The sequence below is a fragment of the Lepisosteus oculatus genome, chromosome 3 (assembly GCF_040954835.1).
Source record: "Lepisosteus oculatus isolate fLepOcu1 chromosome 3, fLepOcu1.hap2, whole genome shotgun sequence".
NCBI classification, from domain to species: Eukaryota; Metazoa; Chordata; class Actinopteri; order Semionotiformes; family Lepisosteidae; genus Lepisosteus; species Lepisosteus oculatus.
In genome coordinates this window covers 39663963-39685139 of record NC_090698.1, presented here as the reverse complement: position 1 = coordinate 39685139, position 21177 = coordinate 39663963, and the positions used below count along the sequence as shown (strand labels likewise).

The 21177-nt window shown below is 35.8% G+C and overlaps 1 protein-coding gene across 6 annotated transcripts in view; it reads left to right on the top strand.

The window, feature by feature from the left end:
• Positions 1-21177, top strand: part of pdzd2 (PDZ domain containing 2) — a 174593-nt gene that overhangs the window by 120837 nt on the left and 32579 nt on the right. For 5 of the 6 annotated variants that reach the window (XM_015365188.2, XM_015365195.2, XM_015365179.2 and 2 more), the window contains 6 exons: positions 10077-10176; positions 10557-10705; positions 14768-14887; positions 15547-15661; positions 16656-16729; positions 19014-19236. In XM_015365188.2, the coding sequence (XP_015220674.2) occupies positions 10077-10176; positions 10557-10705; positions 14768-14887; positions 15547-15661; positions 16656-16729; positions 19014-19236 (781 nt within the window). The remainder of the gene's footprint in view (positions 1-10076; positions 10177-10556; positions 10706-14767; positions 14888-15546; positions 15662-16655; positions 16730-19013; positions 19237-21177) is intronic. The other variant, XM_015365215.2, reaches the window with a different exon arrangement.

Here is a 21177-nt window from a genome sequence, read left to right as displayed (position 1 = left end):
TAATAGTTGCTCAAGCAGTCTGTATGTAGAGTAGCTCATGTGAGCTATGATCACATGAAGCTGATGAAGGGTTTCCCCTGCCACCCTGCTTTTTACACATCCTTATAACTTTCCTTCATCTAGTGAGAGGTTAGAGACCAGTCTCGTAAGGTCTTGTGAAATGTGCTTCCTCGGTGTTTTGCCACCACAAGCTCTCTTTGGATTTGGGGTAATAAACTGCACACAATCTGTCAGGCTGTCAGCTTTTCTATGAAAAGCATTTTCACCAATCTGTTAGGCTGAAAAAAAAGTATTTTCTGGCAGCAGTGCGTAACATTCCTCAAATGCATAAACTGTTTGGGGAATATGAAAACTAAATCAAGTTCAGTGGTTGATACAGAGACACGACTTCAGTTAAAAAAATATCCTACCTCAGGTATATGCAATGTTGCTGCTTTTCTTTCCACTATGAGCTCATCATGATGGAAAAAAGTCATTCTTTTTCACTTCCTTGTTTAAAGAAAACTGAATAAATTCAGTTTGAAATTCAGACTGTATAAATACTGTATACTAGATGTTGGAAAAAGTGTTGGGACAATTATTATTTGTAAAATTTAGGAGCAGTCCTGAAATATTTTTTGCATACATTAAAAGTAAATGTGATTGTGTTGTACAGTTGCAGCCATTCAAAGTGCGCGGTACAGACACGTACCGGAGGTAATTGGCTACGGCGTCGTGCATTGTGACGCACAATGACGCGGTACCGGGGTACGTGATTGGTTGACCGACAGGAGCACTCGTGGTCCGTTGGTCTGTCGTAGAAAGATTTACAGTAAACGTCTTTACTGTGCCCGTTGTAGTATTGAATATTCATATGGAATTTTACCACTGAAGGGAAATCTTAGTAGCTGAGCATAAAAAGAATAGGAGCATACTGTAACACGTGTGAAGGCCATAAACGATATTAATTTTGGAACATAAACATACAGTATATGGCTGGTCTTGGTACTTTAAAGAAAAAATACACACCAGTATTACATTTCTCCCTAAACATTTTAAGCACCGAAGTCTTTAACTGAAGAGATACCGGAGTCAACAAGCATACTTTTAGAATTTGATTAAAAGAGAATATAATATGGAATCGCGTATCTAAAGAAATTAATAACGATATAATTATATTCATGAACCGCAACACAAGAATAGTACACACTGTACATTGTCTGTTGATAATGTTTCTGTAGTGCTTTTTCAGCATTCTGCATGTGATCTTGCCAGTGGCGCTGTGGGTTAGGTTCCTGACTCCCACGTCAAACGGTCTGTGATCGAATCCCACTGGAACCGTGACTTTTTTTTTTTAACAAACATTTCTTTGAAAAAATGAAACGTTTCCCTTGGGCAGAGATTAAATAAAACCTCACTCGCACCAAACAAATTTATATTTCTAAATATCACAACATGATCGAATTTAAGTCATTTTAATAACAATGAATAGTCACCTATGCGTTACAAAATAAACATTTATATTGATTTGAATCGCGTTTTGATTTAAATCATAAACGCGTGTTTAAATATATATATATATAAACCCATAAATAAAGCTGATACAGTTTAGACTTATTTTAAACTGTATTACAGCAGCACATTGGACAATGCAATGTAAATTGCAAAAATGCACTTGGAATCTGTCCAAGCCCTACTTTGTCAGGCATTTTCTTTTACTGCAACGGACATAAAAACTCTCTTGCTTTTAACAGAGAGTTTCATAATTTCGAACTCCGAAAATTATTTAAACTGCGACACTTAGCATTTATTCCATTCCATTATCAGTCTTCCATTTCTCCCTAAACATTTTAAGCATGAAAGTTTTATGACAAGGTACCCAAATATGCGATTGTTGTATAGAATGAATTTTAATTAAAAAAAAATATTTAACACGAAAATTAAGCTGGAAATCTCCCCCCTTCTACTTTGAAAATACCTGTGAAACCGGTTTAATTCGTCACAGCCAGCACTCCCGCAGAGAGGGGGGTTGTACTCGTTAATGAGTTAGCCAGAACACATCATTATATCTCATTTTGTATTTCTATAAAAAAAAATTGTTTGCCCAGCCACTATTGTTGTTTTTGTTTTTATCCTGTAAAGCGCTTTGAGGAGCACAGCTTTCTCACCACTTAGATTACTTTTTGATACCATCCTTACACAAAGCAGAAACTTCTTGTATTTTCCGATGACATACAAGTGGAAAGATTACAGATTTTAATCATCTTTTTTCTGAACCAGGGAAAATCTGATCATGTTTCTCTAGAACAATAATAAAAAACTTTATTTTACATATCACTTTTAAAAGTGGCATCTCAAAACAATACAGTAGATGTAAACCACAGATTGCAAAGTAAATACCCAGACAAACGCAAACGCGTTTTTAATAAAATGCTTTTATTCGTTCAGCAGAGAGAGAGCGTAAAACCTGGGTGTAACAGCTGTTCCTTTTTCTGATCACTCGCTCTCTGGATAAACGTCTCGCCTGTCCTGTTCTTTGTTTTCCTAATTTGCCGATTATGCCTGCTGCGATCCACTCCTGCCCTCACACCTAAAGAAGACTATTTTAAATTTATTTGCACGGTCCATTGTGCAAATAACCCTTGTATGTGCTGTCCTTGATATTACATAAGGTGATATGTAAAATAATGTTTTTTTTATTATTGTTATAGAGAAACATATGATTGTGATATAGATTGTGATATCTATATTGTGATATAGATATCACCTTAAGGACAGCACATACAAGGGTTATCGTGTTAAATAATTTTTAAAAATTAAAATTCATTCTATACAGCAATCGCATATTTGGGTACCGTGTCATAAAACTTTCATGCTTAAAATGTTTAGGGAGAAATGGAAGACTGATAATGGAATGGAATGAATGCTAAGTCTCGCAGTTTAAATAATTTTCGGAGTTCGAAATTATGAAACGCTCTGTTAAAAGCAAGAGAGTTTTTATGTCCGTTGCAGTAAAAGAAAATGCCTGACAAAGTAGGGTTTGGACAGATTCCAAGTGCATTTTTGCAATTTACGTTGCATTGTCCAATGTGCTGCTGTAATACAGTTTAAAATAAGTCTAAACTGTATCCGCTTTATATCGCCTTTAAAGGTGGATTCTCAAAACGCTTTACAGGATAAAAACAACAATAACAGCAACAACAACAATATTGTATTTCATTGCACTTTGAAAACCAAGTAATAACTTAACTACAGATGCACCCATTCAAAGTGCGCGGTACAGACACCGCAGTACAGATACCGCAGGTATGATGACACGCGATACCGCAGTGCGTGATTGGTAGACCGACAGGGGCACTCGTGGTCCGTTGGTCTGTCGTAGAAAGACTTACTGTAAACGTCTTTACTGTGCCCATTGTAGATATTGAATTTTACCACTGAAGGGAAATCTTAGTAGCTGAGCATAAAAAGAATAGGAGCATACTGTAACGCGTTTGAAGGCCATAAACGATATTAATTTTGGAACGTAAACATACAGTATATGGCTGGTCTTGGTACTTTAAAGAAAAAAATACACACCAGTATTCCATTTCTCCCTAAACATTGTAAGCTTCGAAGTCTTTAACTAACGTGATACCGGAGTCAACAAGCATACTTTTAGAATTTGATTAAAAGGGAATATAATATGGAAGTGCGTATCTCAAGAAATTAATAACGGTATGATTATATCCGTGTACTGCGGCAGAGCTATGTAGGGCTGTTTCGCCTGCCTGATCATGCGAGCTCTCTTGTAGCCTACTGGTCTAGGTGCGTGACTACCAACTGGCAGGTTGTGTGTTCAAATCCAGCTGGTGCTGGACTTTTCATTTTTATTTAGTTATTTTTTAATCGCGTAACATAAACATATTACCATATGCAAACTGTACTGTATACAGTATGTATATGTATATTTAATGTCTTAACTGTGCCCGTTTAATTGAATTAAAAAAAAAAAATTTAACACGAACATTAAGCTGTTTACATCTTCCCCCTGAGAACAGTCACCCGTTGCTACCCAACGTAGAATGGTGATTGGCTGACACTATCTGACACCCCTCTGATTGGAGAAAAAAGACGTGCTGGTTTGCTATACACACTACCAGGAAGAGGATTTCTTTCTATTCAAAACGTGTATTTTAAAAGTTTAAGAAGTAAAAACCTTACAGCGTACACAGATTTCTAAACTGATCAGGATCGTTATCTTTATCTTATGCATAATAATGTTCACCGCTCTGTCCAGCAAATTAATAATAAACTTTATTTTATATAGCGTTTTAAACGAATAAGTAATTAGATTGCTCATAAACCTAATCACTTGCTTTTTCTTTTTATTTAGGCTCAGATTTCAACTATAGATCGTATTATTAATAACCATAATAACAACCAACCAACAAAAACAACCATATAAACATAATGGTGGTGCTGGACCTTCCAGTTTTATTTATTTATTTTTTAATCGCGTAACATAAACATATTACTGTATGCAAACTGTACTGTATACAATATGTATATGTATATTTAATGTCTTAACTGTGCCTGTTTAAGTATTGAATATTCATATCTAATTTTACCACTGAAGGGAAATCTTAACATAAACATACAGTATATGGCTGGTCTCGGTACTTTAAAGAAAAAAATACACACCGGTATTCCATTTCTCCCTAAACATTGTAAGCTTCGAAGTCTTTAACTAACGTGATACCGGAGTCAACAAGCATACTTTTAGAATTTGATTAAAAGGGAATATAATATGGAATCGCGTATCTCAAGAAATTAATAACGATATAATTGTATTCATGTTGCAAAAGAACTCCAACGGACATAAAAACTCCCTTGCATGGTTTCATTACGACCAGAATCGGTCTTGAGATATTTTTAACTTGATTTACAGTATTTGAGAGGTATGTCTTAACACCGATACTACAGTGCTTAAGTACTGCTTACGTATATGTTTCTAGGTTTATATTATGCATTTCATACAGTCAAATTACTTTTGAGCAATAAGAAGCGCGAAACGGTATGCGTTTTACTTTCGTTTTGTGCTGGGACCCATGGATTGATTAGAGATATCAAGTACATACAAGTCATTTTTTAAATGTTGTAGTTCGTCTTGAAAAAATCAACAATTACACAGGTTCTGTTTCCATATTGCGGATTTTGGTTACGTAATATTATTTTCTAGATTTCACGTTGTGAATATGATGGGATGTCTGATGGGATGTTTCTAAAAATCCATCCTCTGTAAAACGTCTTCTCTAGTTGTCCTGCATATGTATTCGCTAATGAAGCTGTGTGTTCTGAGCCTAGATCTCCACATTTCTGTATGAACCAGCTTAGAGGGCTAAAGACAGCTTGTGTTTAAATTGAGTGTAAGGCAATTTATGCTTCTAAAGTCATGGTCAGCATTTATCTTTGTACTGTGCTGTAAACTTGTTCTGTGCCAAGTCACATTATTTTATAGCGTTTTTAAAGCGTTATCAAATACGGTGTTACTGTAGTTTACTGAGTCCCATGTCACATGGTCTGTGATTGAAACCTGTAAAACTGGTTTAATTCGTCACAGCCAGCACTCTTCAGGTGTGAGGGTCTTCTGCTCAGAATGAAACGCTAAAATGTTTGTTTATATTCTAATGGTAGTGGGGGCGGGGTGTGTGGGAACAGGTTTGGTTGAAACATTTTCTCTGAAAGCATTTTCTTCGCAGTTTAACCGATCTTGTTACAGCATGTTACAGTTTACTATTATTAACCATATTAATTTTAAGTGCTTAATGTAAAATCTTGCAAAAATATATTTTCATTGTTCAAATATACATTAAGTCTGACTATCATATAATAAGTTAAATACAAAACTAAAGAAAAAATAGGGTTAAATATAATTCAAAATATTTTGCTAACAATGTTAACTGTTTATGAATAATAAAATGTATTAACTAAGGAGTAGGATGGCACAGTTGTTAGTATGTTTTTTTTTTAACCCAATCTCCGGGAAACCATTAGTACAATGGTGAATCGGAGATTCTCAACCCTTGCTGCGTACGACTGGAAAAGAATTTGTGATCGGATCAACGAAATGCTTCGTAGGAGGAGGCGGTCTTTTCCTCTTGTCTAACAGTCTGTCCACAAACAAAACATTCCTGTTAGACAAGAGGAATTGAAAAAAAAACAATGTTGTCAATGAAAACCGGTGTGTGTGTCTCTCCCTGCTGGATGTCCCTCTCACAAACTGCTGAATGAATAAAATACTTTTATTGAAAACGAGTTTGCGATTGTCTGGTCTTTAAATTCTGGAGATACGCGATTCCATATTATATTCCCTTTTAATCAAATTCTAAAAAGTATGCTTGTTGACTCCGGTATCACGTTAGTTAAAGACTTCGATGCTTAAACTGTTTAGGGAGAAATGTAATACTGGTGTGTATGTTTTCTTTAAAGTACCAAGACCAGCCATGTACTGTATGTTTAAGTTCCAAAATTAATATCGTTTATGGCCTTCACACGCGTTACAGTATGCTCCTATTCTTTTTATGCTCAGGTACTAAGATTTCCCTTCAGTGGTAAAATTCCATATAAATATTCAGTACTTAAACGGGAACAGTAAAGACATTAAATATACATATACATACTGTATATAGTACAGTTTGCATACGTTAATATGTTTATGTTCCTAAATCAATCTCTTTTATGAGCATGTGAAAGGCATGGTGAATCGATTCTCAAAAATTACTTTACTTTGCATGATTAGAAACAAATGCATGATTGCAAAATGCTCTATAAATATTTACTCTATTACAAATTTACAATTTGTTGATAATAGAAATGTTAGGTTCTCTAAAGCTTTGATAGTTGATAGTTGACCCACCCAGGCAGCAAAAGATCAGCTGCACTGGTAAGATGCGACACCGAAGATATGATTAATAACCTTTTAAATCTGAAGGGAGATCTGAAGGGATCCCCCCCCCCCACACACACAATAGAACCAGGAAGCAGAAGCAGGGACCGTTGTCAGAAGGGAAGAAGGTGACTATTCATTGTTATCAAAAATGACTTAGATTCGATCATGTTGTGATATTTTGAAATATAAAAGTCAATTGATTGTCCATAATATTGCTATTCTATTTTTTCGAAGAAATGTTTGTTAAAAGAAAAGTCACAGCGCCAGCTGGATTTGAACATACAACCCAGGAGTTGGTAATCAGGCACGTAGACCAGTGGGCTACAAGGGAAGTCACGTGAAGTGAGAGGCGAAACAGCCCTACACAGCCCTGTCGCAGTACACGAATATAATCATATCGTTATTAATTTCTTTAGATACGCGATTCCATATTATATTAGCAGAAAAGCTTAAAACTACCACTTTTTCACACGCTATTTCACATGTTAGTTAAATACTTCGATGCTTAAAATGTTTAGGTAGAAATGGAATACTGGTGTGTATTTTTTCTTTAAAGTACCGATTCCTGCAATCTGACTGGCTGACACCCTTCTGAAGTGGTTCCATAATATCTGGTATACAGAAAAGAAAGCGTTGATAAAAAAGCCTGGATTCTCATGTATCTGATACAAGTATCTTTAATACAGTCTTTGCTGTGCTCTTGAGGATTCTTGTGATATTTTGAGCTGTAGTTGAATAATAAGTGTCGCATTTTAAATAATTTTCGTAGTTAGAAATTATGAAACGCCCTGTTAAAAGCAAGGGAGTTTTTATGTCCGTTGAAGTAAAAGAAGATGCCTGACAAAGTAGGGCTTGGACAGATTCCAAGTGCTTGTACAAATGTACTAAAGAAATTATACTTTGAGTATACAGCTTGTCCAAAGTCATTCATTATTAATACTATTAGTGATATCTTTGGTAAAGGCTTTGATGCATAAATATTTCTGATAAAGGTAGGTTGTGTACTTTTGTCCAACTGAGCAATCTTGCTTTCATAAAATATACCAACATTTTAATGACTGATGATTAACATGCTGTAATACACAGTTCAAATTTAAAAGTTCAAATGCTGTACATGAGAGGTTAAGCTCCCCCTGGCAGTTTTACAAGGTGATGCCAGATATTTTCCGGCATGATGTCAAAAGATGCGATTAACTATACTGTGTGATACCGCGACACGCCCACCGGGGTATGCCGCGAAATACCCCACCCATTTTGAATGGCTGCATCTGTAGATTTATGTAAGTCATTTTTCAAATGCATCTTATGTGAAACAAATACAAAACTAAAAACTCTCAAACATTTCATTGACGTTTCCTTGGGGTTATTATCATACAATGATCTTCTTCCTTGGTGAAATAGAATAATGTTTTAAAATACGATAATATAGTATCTATTCACCATCTTGTGACAATGATCAATCGTGGACTTTTCAAAAGAGACTGCTTTCATGTGTCTGTTGTCAGTACATTAATCTAAGTATTTTAAAATAATAATTGGCAAATTATCCCTGGCTATTAATGAGTGCCATATGAGCAATCTTGTCAGTTAAAAAATAGATTTATTGCTGCTCTATTAATGTTTGATTAAAAAATTCTAATGTATGAGTGTTCAATAAGATTAGAAGGGATATTATTGATATAAAATAAATGAACATTATAATTAGCATGTAGGATCTAGAGGAAATCACCCCTTAATAATTTATACAGGTGAACAAGATTGTAGCAAATTCTATTCAACGTAAATGATATATCAAGTATATATCATGCAAAAAGATGCACTCCCCTCCCATGATGGTCCATTTTGTTGAACTGCCCTTTTATGGAATTCATGTCTACACATTTTTAAAAGTAAATATTTTTAATCAAACCTGAGGTGATTAAACAGAATGCTTTTATGGATGAAATAAGATAAATGACAGCAAAATATGCAAACTAAAAGCAAAAACTAAAATATGTTGATTTTATAAGATTTCATCCCCTGCTTTGCTATGGAAAACCAGATTACTTTGACATGTCACACAGTTGAATGACCTCTGTCCCTGTGCAATAATGGTAGTTAACATAATTTTAGAATAAGTGCACCTGTAACTGTGAGGTTCTTCATTCAGGTAGTGGATCTCAAGTAAAGGTTTAACCACAAAGACCAGGTACCTTTCAAAATAACTCCATGGTATAGTTGTAGAAAGGCACACATCAGCAGAAGGCTATAAAAATAAAATACAATGAATATCATTTTCAGAATGGTGAAATTAACCATCAAGGACATTGTACAACCCACTTATTTGGCTAAATGTAAGACATTAAGTCTGGCACACACACCACTGTATGTGGGGCCTGGAGCAATTGCCCTGATTGACTTCACTTGGTTAACCATGCTGTCTTTACAAAATTAAGTGTAATAACTTGCAAGTTATGCATGCTATAGGAAAACAGAATGATAGTCATGGTAGAAGGTAACTTTTTTATACTGGTATGATTTAGAATAATTATCCTAAATTAATGTACGTTTCTAAAGACCTATAAAGTCTCTGACAGATTTTTAATTTATTCTGTTTCTATTTTATTGTATTTTTTGTGTCACTCTGGACGAAATCACTAGTCTATTTTGAGCGTCTCTCTGTGGTAAAAAAGAAACACAAAACTGAATGAAGCTAAAAGCAATAAATGTAAATATTGGAATTCTATCTAGCTTCTGCTCTTTGTCATGTAGATTAAGAGGTCTCCAAAGTCTTTCCACAGATCAGAAACATGTTTGCTTTGCAACAGACTGAATGGAAGCTTTTAACTCTCTTTTTTGGCTGGCTTTATTATGGAACAAAAATCATATTTTTTACTTTCATGTTAAACAATATGAATATAGGCTAGCGCTGTGAAGTTTATATGCACTAAATGAATTTAAGGGTTTCTGAATTTTTCCTAATACAAAACATTACCAGGTGGCTGCCTGCAGGTACAACTGATGGAGTAATGTTATTATTTAATCCAAAATTATAGTTGACCTTTGAAAGTGAAATTTAGCTGATTTATTAATTCCTTTTGCAGCAATACTCACGTATAAGTGGCTACAAGCTCTGTCTGGTTGGCGGTCTTTGTGCCACTTGTGTTGTGATGCCTCCTTGATGCAGGTTACAGAGGCTGACAAGCTTGAGGACCGAGGAAGGATAGAAGGGCACAAGGGATGCTGCCGCAGTCCCACTCCGATGAAATTTCGAAGCCGATCCCAAGGTCAGAGTGATAAAAACCCTAGAATAGCCTACAAAAGACATGACCTTTTGCTAAACTAACATCAGGATATTTTCCTCTTTGAATTTTAAAGGGTGTATGCCAGGGCAGAGGCCAAATGAGTTACAATTAATAATAGAAGGCAATGTTAATGAAGTCGTGTTTTTAGTAAAATGTGATTCTTCCCCTATCAGTACTTATAACTAGATAAAGTGACTTGAGCTGTGTAATCATTCCTAATTCCTGATCTGCATTGTTTTTGTATTAAATAGAAAAAATACAGTCCATTAAAAATGAAGGCACCGGTGCAAATTAAGAATCAACTATAAGTTAAAAAGCAGCTGCTAAAGCAGGAATAACCATCGCTGACTGTGACCCACTAGGTGGAGGCAGTCGTCTGGAGTCAGTCGGAGAGGATGACGAGCTGATCGTAGAGAATGGGGAGGCTGGCTGTGACATGTCTCAGAAACCGTCTCGGGGAGGACGCAAACACTCTCTGCCTCAGCAGCTCGACACTGTGGGCATTCGACAGGTGGGTATGTTCTGGGTATGTGTCTCCGGCACGTTAGTGAACCTCGAGGACAGCTTCTGCTTCTTAACTGATTTGATTAGAACCCCAGAATTTGTGAAGTGGGACAAAAGAGTTGTGGCGTAACCAGACTTCCATAGCCATATGCCTTTACTAATGTAATCAGGATTGGGTTCAGAGTCATCGTTAACTACTACAATCAGATGAAACAAGCTGCAGTAAAATACATTTCTTTGACATACTGACAGAAGCAAAATAATTGCTGTGAATTTGCCTGCAAGAGTTTCTGAATTCACGACGTTTAAGTGATTAGATCTTGAAAACTTGGGTGGCACGGTGGAGCAGTAGTTAGCATTGCTATCTTGCAGCACTGGGACCCTGGGTTCAATTTCAGACCTGGGCTGCTTTTTTTGTGGCGTTTGTATGTTCTTCCTGTGGTCGTGTGGGTTTCCTCCAACAATGTCACAACATACTGATAAGTTAATTGACTTCTTGGAAAACTATCCCTGGTGTATTGTGTTTGTGTCTCTGTTTTGGTTTGCCCTGTGATAGAGTGGCATCCTATTCAGGGTGTACCCGCTTAGTGCCTTCTAAGTTTATCTTCAAAACATAACTTTTTCTTGCTTAGTAATAGGCTTCTTTGGAATAGGTAGACATATAACAGCATTAAAGGAGCCCTTTTGAAAAATGTTCATGTTAATTAGGCTGTTGTATTTTTCATGCATACAGCAAATTAGTTATTTAATTTTTATTGTACCTTGATAATGCAATATTTAAATTCTGAAAGCTGACTTTAATAACGAAGTCAGCTGACCCATTTTTAATATACTGTACTAGAAAGGATTAGTTGTTAAATAATAAATTGCCCAATAGATAACTGCACTATTCAGGCACAGACATACTCAAACAACTAATTTTGTGCTTTAACTTCAATTTTTGATACAGATTTAAATGAAATTGGACAGGTATTGAATGAACTTAAACCACAAAAAGATAATGTACTGTATACACCATCAACCCGATTATTAAAACCGTAACCCAATTTCATTTGAAACAAAGGCTAAGATAACTTAAAGGAAAGTGTTTAGTAACATCTGTGTTGTGCATGCCACTACTAAAATACTCAACACATTGTGGGGCATTTTAAACAAACAAACATAGGAAACAACTCTTGTTTTGTTATATCTGGTTTAAATTTAGTCTTTAAGAGAGGCAGTAGTATGCTTCAGTTAGTGAGCAGAACAGAACCGTCAGAGCCTGATTTTTATTAGAATAGCAAAATGGCTTCATCATACGAGCTGGAATTGTCACATCAAATTTATCACTTTGATATTCAGACCACCAGAATTTATGTCTGTTTGATTACAGGCTAATTGGTAATTGCCTAATAAGACCATAATATTTAAACTGAGGAGGGTTAGTGGGACTTGTTCTGTGTGCCTCTGCTGCCAGCTGTGTCTTTTGTCTCATTTCTTCAATCTTTGTTGTAAAAGCTAATTGAAACTGCTGCTTGTCTCCATTGTCTCTAGGGGGGATTGGTTGTGACCACCGGGGACTTGCACCCAGATATTTGTAAATAGCTTCAAGGACAGTGACTAGCGCAATAAGACGTCATTGTATCACGAGCAACAAAAAACAGCAGTAGTAGTTGTGTGATTTTATTTCTTGCTTTTATGCTTAGGTTTTCAAAAACACTTTTAAAGATAAAGTTCAGGGAGAGGAACTGTAAATGAAATTGATCCCTCATTGTATGCGCCTTTTTTCCAAACTCCATCTCCATGGCCTTAAAGTAAACAATTCTAAAAAAGCCCACTTGGGGATGTATCCAAGCAGAAAACTAATGTTAAGAATGCTATTTTGTGCCAGATCTCTAATAAAGTCAATTATGAAAGCAATGCATATTACTTATTGTTTTGTATTCTTTCTGAAACCAAGCATTTATTGTTATGCAGTTGTGGCTACAGATATCAAAATGCTGCCTTCCCTCCCGCAATTGAAATCATTATTTCTAGCGTGTTGTTTTTGTTGTAGCATGTATAGTAATATATATCTTTCATCTTCTGTAGTTCAGGTGGGTAGCGGCGTCAGCATGCGTAGGCTGCAAAGGAACAAGTACAGGTTTATTCCATGCTGAAAAGAGAAGAAACCAAAACATTGTGTTCCCTTTCTTCTCTTTTCAGCATGGAATAAACCTATTTCTTATATCTTTCATCTTTCTTACACCCGAAGAAGGCTCCACAGCTGAAATGTTGTGTTTTCTTTCTTCTCTTTTCAGCATGGAATAAACCTTTCCTTATTCTTTTGCAACCCACCTGAACTAGTAATATATATGTGCTAATAGCATCTTAAGACATAAAAAGCAATCATGACAAGCCGTAGAATAGTTTTTATTCTGACAATTTTTAGTCTTTGAGGTTTCAACAGGTAATTTTGCTCTAACAGGTTGTTTTCACATTTAATAGGGTTCCAACAGGTTAAATAATTTCTTATTAAGCTTTCCATGTTATTAGAATATAATAATTGTTTTTTATTAACAACTAATAAATATGGGGGGGGGAGGGTTGTTGATGAAATCCTTCGCTTTCACGATTTTTATCGTTATTCTTGTAAATGTTTGTAATTTCTCTTTAGTAGGTTTTTATTTACTAACCCAAAATGTTTACTATATCTAAAAATAGAAATGGTATTTTACAAAGAACACAGGCTGCTTTTGATATCTTGATAGTAAAAGAATAATGCATCCTGGTTTAGTTGAACATTAAATGAGTAAGAAAAGAATGAAATGAAAAAGTGAAAAGGACAACGCACTGATTCCAATTTTTTTTTTCTTGCGTGCTTTACATGTGTTTGCCCTCCCCATGCTTTGGTTTTAAAATGAATACACATATAAAAAATAAATTCAGTCATAACTGTCCTTCCTCAACAACGTTTTTGTAATATAAAAACTCAGACTATAAAATACAAGCCCCATTGATATGGTGCTTCTCTGAAATATTCTTAGGTGATTTATTGACTTTTTCTGAATACGCGTACTGTATACATTTAAAGGAAACCAAAGGTTAATATGACCTGCATTTAAACTTTTTCTTATCCATTCCAAATATAATCTGAATAGTCTGTCTGCTATATGGGATAATACAGCTTCAAATAAAAACACTCCATTCTATGTTAATTATTTAACTTTATGGACCTTTTATCCATAAAGGATAAATCACAAGTAAAATATAATTTACAATACACTTTATTATACATCCACAGCGGGTATGCAGGTAAATACCTATGCTTGTTCCTGTGCACAAACCTGCATTATATGAAAACACAGCTAATTGCTGGCAATATACAAGTATGCAAGTGCTGGTCTGTAACTCCTTAATTGTTACTGTATGAGTGTTTTATTGTTGCCATTTGGGGCACTGGTCTTTGTTTGTAAATCAGCTACATGGTTCTGCCCACATTACATAAACACAAACTATATGCTGAAGAAAACTGTAGGTTGCACTGTGAAATGGGCCACAGTGCTTCTAGGCCCGGGCTGGATTTAATCGGCAGAGGGATTCTCATCTCATGGCACAGCAGTCAATCTTGTGGCTTGCTGGGCGCCTGCAGCACTGAATGTGAGTCTTGTCCTCATGACACTTTGTCATGGTGAATGCCATGTCTGTCATTGGTTCCCTAAGGTCGCAAAACGGAATGTTGGAGGTATTTTGTTGATAAAACATAATTATACATTAGTGAGAAATAACTGTAGGTACAATGTTTTTTATATGTTTCATTTATACATTGCAGACATACAGTAGACATCATTTTGAGCAATTGGCAATGTTTGGACTAGGCCTCTAGTGTTATAGTTCTTTAACTTTTTGATATTTTCTGTACACACAAGCCATGGCCTAAAACAAACAGATGAGATGGGAGATCCTACATGCAGGCCATGCCTGTCAAAAATGTTGTGCCATATGAAGCAGTTTTCCCAAGATTGATATACACACATTTACAGTGGGTTGCTTTCAGAGCTTAAGCACTGAGTTCATTTCCTCTGGGGCTGTGTTTATTTACCCTGTACAGGAGTATCAAATAGTGAAGAAATCAGCACGCTCCCTAAGCACTGTTCAAGTGGAGTCTCCATGGCGACTGGCCCAGCCATCTATTATCTCCAATATAGTTCTCATGAAAGGACAAGGCAAGGTGAGCATCCAGTTTCTTTTCACTTCATCTCCATTTTCTGCGTAGGTTTTCCACATACAACATTGGGATTGGTGAACAGAAGTATCCGCACCCAAGGGCTAGGTTCCTTTTAAATAGCCTGATAAATGTATCAGTGTCTTTTGAATTTGCAAATGAGGGAATAAAGAAATTTCCTTCTATTTGAAATAAAATGAAGTAAAATCAAATCAAATAAAAAGTTGGTTCAGAACTGTGTTATTTTGACATCTGGGATGCTTTCAGTCATATAGAGTAACGTGAGCCATTTCTTGCCTAATGCATTTTTGAAGTAGACATTTTCCGTGCAAGCTATTTCTCTGTCACAATTGTAGGATGTGTAAATATTCCATTATACCTTAATTTGCTTTGGCAGATTTACAGACATATAGACTATACACACACTTAAAAGTAAACTGATCTTTTTGTACAATCTGAAATTAAGCTTGATAATACTTTCTTGTTTTAAGAAATTCTATGCATCTGTTCATCGTTTAATTATGAATGGCAGTATCAAAACTACTATTATAAATGCCAAACCTCCAGAATAGTCTGGATCGTTTGTGTACAGATTATGTAGGTATGTTGTAAATAGAAATTCTGTGCAAATCTGTTGTTTTTTTTAATTTCCTGTTGTGTGGTAGGGTCTGGGCTTTAGCATTGTTGGTGGCCAGGACTCTGCTCGTGGACGGATGGGAATTTTTGTCAAGACCATTTTTCCCAATGGAGCAGCAGCAGCAGATGGAAGGCTTAAAGAGGGTCTGTTTTAGAATATCCCCTTTGTATTCAGAATACAAACTTGGCCCTAAGACGCGATAAGGCATCTGTAGAAAAAAAAGATGTGTAATAGATTTATGAAAAAATCCTATCCACCAAAAGGTCAGTCTAAGGCTGTTACTTTAAAGACTATCCTTCCAAACAGAGGCTTAAGACATTAAGCTTCATGGGTTAAAGAAAATGGAGAGACTTGCCATATTAAAATAAGCAACTCTGACAGGCCGACAATGGACCTTGCTTTGGGCAAATTATGGTCAAAGTGAGCTGAGTAAGCAACACAAGACCTGTCACAAAACTGAGTAAGCAAAAACACGGACGTGCTCTGTACAATGGCTGTGCATGTCAGGCCATGGGGATGATAATTATCATCTCCACTGTCATGTGCTTAACTCCAGTTCTAAACGTCTCATCCTTCAAGACATCAAATGCCCACAATGTGCACCCCAAATTGGACAACAGAACCACTTCTGCACATTATGCGTGGTCTGATGTATATGTTAATGCAGGAGAATAATATACCGTTGACTCCCAAATGCTGTGGGAAAACTGCATAATCCACTGCTTTAAATATTGCAGGCCTCTGTAGTCACAATACTTTTCAGCATCAGCACTTTTGGCTGTAATAAAAGTAAGAATAAAAGTTTTATTGAATATGATTTTAGAGATATCTAGAGGAAGCTCAAAGTATTTCTCAGATCCTATTAGTTATGGAACTTTTTTTATATTTTTCTAATGGAAAAAGACCCTTTGAACTATTAATGTAAATTTTGGTCTTATCAAATTAAGGAAAAAAAAACTTTTAAAAACGTTTCTTTAAAAATTCCACTTGTACATATCTGATAACCAAAGATATTTCTCAGCAATTATATCATTATCTACCTAAAATGTCTGTTTTATAATTTACAAGAAATGTCTTAGATGTTTTCTTTTGAGGTGTCATAGTAACTGCTTTTGTCTGCTATTGTCTTGCTCTCAGGTGATGAAATCCTAGAAGTAAATGGCGAGTCTTTGCAGGGCCTGACTCATCAGCAGGCAATCCAGACCTTTAAGGTAACTACTGTACATGGCAGACTCTCCTCTGAATGTCAACAGCAGAAGCACGTTAATGCTGTAGACTCATTAGGGACTGTATGTGATCTCAAGTATGAACATCAAACATCTTTTCTTCCTGTTGTAAAGACCATACAAATATAGTTTTTTAAGTAATTGTATTTTTAAATCTATTTTTTTTTGTGTATCCTATGTTGTATTAGAAGACAATGTCTTTAAAAAATCAGTGTGTATATGTACACATTTCTAGCTGTTCAGTGCAAATTTATTCTAAATTAATTTAAGCCGTGTACAAAAAAACAAATTTTAAGAAATGTTTCACAATATAATTGACATCAAAAACAAGTAAAAAATACCTATATTTTGAACCATATGATTCAGGAAACAAATTAAAAACTAAGTCACTAAGTTACCACATCTGCTTCTTCTTGGCTGGAAAGGCATGATAAGCAAGAAAAAATCTTCCTGAAAGCTCATCCCTGATATCATCTATTTTGTGAAGATGACTAAGATCATCTTTCTAAAACAATCATTTGCATTTTACCTTAAGTGGTTGTGTATTTTTTTCTATTTGTATGTGTCTGAAAAGAATTAGCCTAATACTGTATACAATATAGTAAGTTGTCTAATTTGACCTTGCATGGAACTGTTATAGCAGAAACAATCAAGTTTGTAAAGAAGTTTGCACACTGATGTACAGTATAAAGTGAGATTTAATACAACATGATTCCTTTTTTAAAATTTAAATTCCTGTTAGCGATTAAACCCAAGCTCCCAAAAACATTGGAAACTTTTCCTAAAGCAGAAATAAATAACTGTAGAAGAAATAATTCTGTAAAATAAGGTCTGAAATATAACGTGGTGGGAATCATATTAAAGTATTTCTTATGGTTTGAGGAACTGTTATCTTTGGGTTATTTCAGAAGTAAATAGTTCAATCAGTTGAATGTTGATACAGTATGAATATTGTACATTATATTGCAGTTTTTTTTTCAAATGAAAGTACAGCAAGTTAATTGATTAGATTTATTATTCAATGTATTATGCTAGTAGTATTTAATTCTTACAGTTTATTAAAACACCTCTTATATTCTGATGTAACTGGTAAATTAACGGAAAGCAAAGTCAACTGTAATGTTTCTGAAGAAGTGACTTGAAAGTTGTCTTCTACAGCACTATTGTGAGAGTTTTGTCAGTTCACTTTACTTGTCCTGGGCTTTTGGAATCTTAAGATGAGTGCTTTTATTTTAATTCTGTTAGAGATTTAGGACAATTCTGCCAGGAGTGTTTCAATATTACTGCATTCAAACTGCTGTCATATTCTTTTGATGAGATGTTGTGAAGAATGTTGAGGGCAGAACAAAAAAACCTCCCGCAAAAGAGAAAACTCACCTATGAAGTGTTTTGCCAGATTGTATGACTGGCAAACCAATCAGTTATCTTAGCACAAGTATTGGAGAATCTGTGGTCTATTTTAGAGACTTGCTGGAAGAGCCAAAACATTTGTGGAAAACAAAAGCTGTCAGTTTTAAGAACAGAATATACCTGCTGCATGATATGTGGGTGATGAACATGTGTGGAATGCTCAAGTGTATAGCTCTCTTAGTTTTTCATACACACAATTTGAAACCCAATACATTTACATTGCTTTCTGTTGTAAATCCATTGCAGTTGGCAGACAATGTGATAAAAAAACACTGTATAATCTTTAGTATAGCAGCCTTTACTTGAGGTAATTGATTTCTGTAGTGTGTGGTTGGCCAAACTTGGGATAATGATGATAAGTCCTGTCTTGTACGTCTGTTGTCCGTCAATCACATTAAATGAAAAGAGCTAACATTGTAATACAATGGGAGTGTTTTAGAAGATGGAAGAGGCAAGGGATGACTAGGGTTAACTCTTTCTGTTCCAATTAGGATGCAACAAGCACACGTATGGGTCCTGTCAAAGGAGGGCACAAATTCATTCGGATTAATCAGAGGAGATAATACAGAAAACCAAATACATATTTAATCAACAGCAACTTTGTCTCATACAGGTCAATTAGTGTGACAGGCATCCAGTTTTTTTGGAACATATGAAACATATTCTTTCTGGATAATTTAGGTAGTTATTAAACCACTAGAGAAATCTATAATTCGAAGAGTTTATAGAAGTATCCTTTTAATACAATTGTCAAAGGATATGTGAAACAATGAGATCAACATTTCTTGGAGGACTCTTTAAAAGGAGGGACAAAGACAGGTGAGCTGTCTTTCTAAAATGTGATGGATTGGTCCTCCAGCAGCTAAAGAAGGGGGTGGTGACCCTGACAGTGAGGACCCGATTGCGGAGCCCCAGTCTGACACCCTGCCCCACCCCCACCCTGCTTAGCCGCTCCAGCTCCCCCAACTCCAATGCCAGTGGGGGCACCCCCATCCCTCCGAGTTTCGAGGATGGAGACGCTGCCTGTAGGAAGGGTCCTGGGCCGAAGGACCGTATCATCATGGAGGTGACTCTTAACAAAGGTAAATACCCTTATATTCATCTGACTAGACAAGGTCTTAAGTGTGAAATGTTGCTGTGCGTATGTATGGTGACCATCAAGTACTGTTCATACTATTGTAATAGTAAAGTAGGGCCATTCAGTATTTTGAAGAAAAAAAGGGCAAGAAAATAGGGCTAGGTAATTCAGTACAAACAATTTAATAACAGAGACATTTTATCTGAATTTTGAATTTACCTGGAATTGACAAGTTTCCTTCCAAAACATAATAAATAAACAAAAGACACCATCTGGTAATCAGAATTTGCTACTGATAATTCTATTCTGACATTTAACCGAAGGCATCGCAATGACAGAAGGTGTAGTCAACCAAAGATGTTCATAAGCTAGATTATAAGAACCAAGTGTGTCATTCTTGCAACATTCTGGTAAAACTTGCTAGTTGTATGCTGCAATTCTGCTGATACACATTCATTGAAGGCAGAGTGTCTCAGGATGAATTACTTCTTCATGTGGTTATTGCAAACAGAAAAGGAAGGAAAAATGGAACAGATGCTGACAAATGAAAGGGATGTTCCAAACTCTAACATCCAGTTAACATCCCCCACAATAAACCCCCACTCTATCAAGCGATATTCATCAGTGTTTAGGTAAATTCATAATTGTGACTGGTTCTACATTTCTTTGTAATCTAAACTACATGTAGGGCATGTTATTCAATTATAATTAATGACTAAGTTTATTTTTAAGTGATCTTCTGTTTCTAAAAAAGTTTTCGTTGAACAGTATTGTCACATGGTAAAATAACATTTTACAGACATTTTTTATTCATTTTACTTACCTAAGTATTCTTGCACTTTTCTCAATATTCTTCTATTTACTGAAGAATTCCTTGCTACGCAAATGATCACAAACCATAAACTGTATGCAGTTATGATTTTTTACATTTGAAAGCATTTTTGAGAAATACCTAGTATAGGCAGTCTGTTTAACCACAAATATATCTAGCTTTGGGGTCATTTTACTTTCTACATTGGATCTATATCTCACTCTGCTTTCATCCCTCTCTTCAGCAATGGTCTCTGTCATGCACTTCTATTTTCAATCTATAATCTGGATTTCTGTCAACATTTCTCTTAAGCTCTTCACCTTGTCCTCCCTTCTTTTTTTGTCTCACTCAATGACCTTTCCTTCTCTTTTAAAATGCCTAATATGCACAAATACTTCAACACATCAACTTCAGCTTTCAGTCACCTCAGTCCCTACATAATCCCACATTCCTCACTGGTTCTGCCTTGTTCTCCTCCTTCACACCTCCATCAAACACTGACATCTCCTACTTGATCGAGGGCCATAAACTTATCACTTGCACTTAAGACCCTCACTAATCTCTTCATGGCTGCTGCCCCCAGTCTCTTTTCCTATAATTCCTCTGTTTAATCACCTCTTTGCTCTCACGCTGCTTTCCCCCTATCAAAAACACTTCTTTAGAAAAAAGTCACACTTGATCCCTTAACCCTAGTTATCATATGATTTCTCCTCTGGCCTTTCTCTCTCAGATTCTCAAGTTGACAGTCCACTACCAGTTCTCTGACTTTCCTCTTGTACTGCTTAAGTAGATGGAAACTTCTCTCCTCTCTCTTATTGATTCTTTTCACTCAACTCATTCTACCTCACTCTGCTTTGTCTTCTGTTTTAATCCTTGTTGACCTTTTTGCTGCCTTTCACATAATGGGTCACTCTGTTGTCCTGGCAACACTTGTTGACCTAGGATTTTTTAGCATGGTCTACACCTTGTTCCCCCATACTGTACCTGTTACACTGGTAAGGCTCCATCTCTGCTCCTTACCCAAAGTTAGGGTAAATCTTCCCTAAGTTCACTTCCACTTGCTCCCTTGGTCCTCTCTTCCCTTCCCAAAGATTTTTATGTCAGTGATGCTCAGATTTTATTTTACTCCCAGTA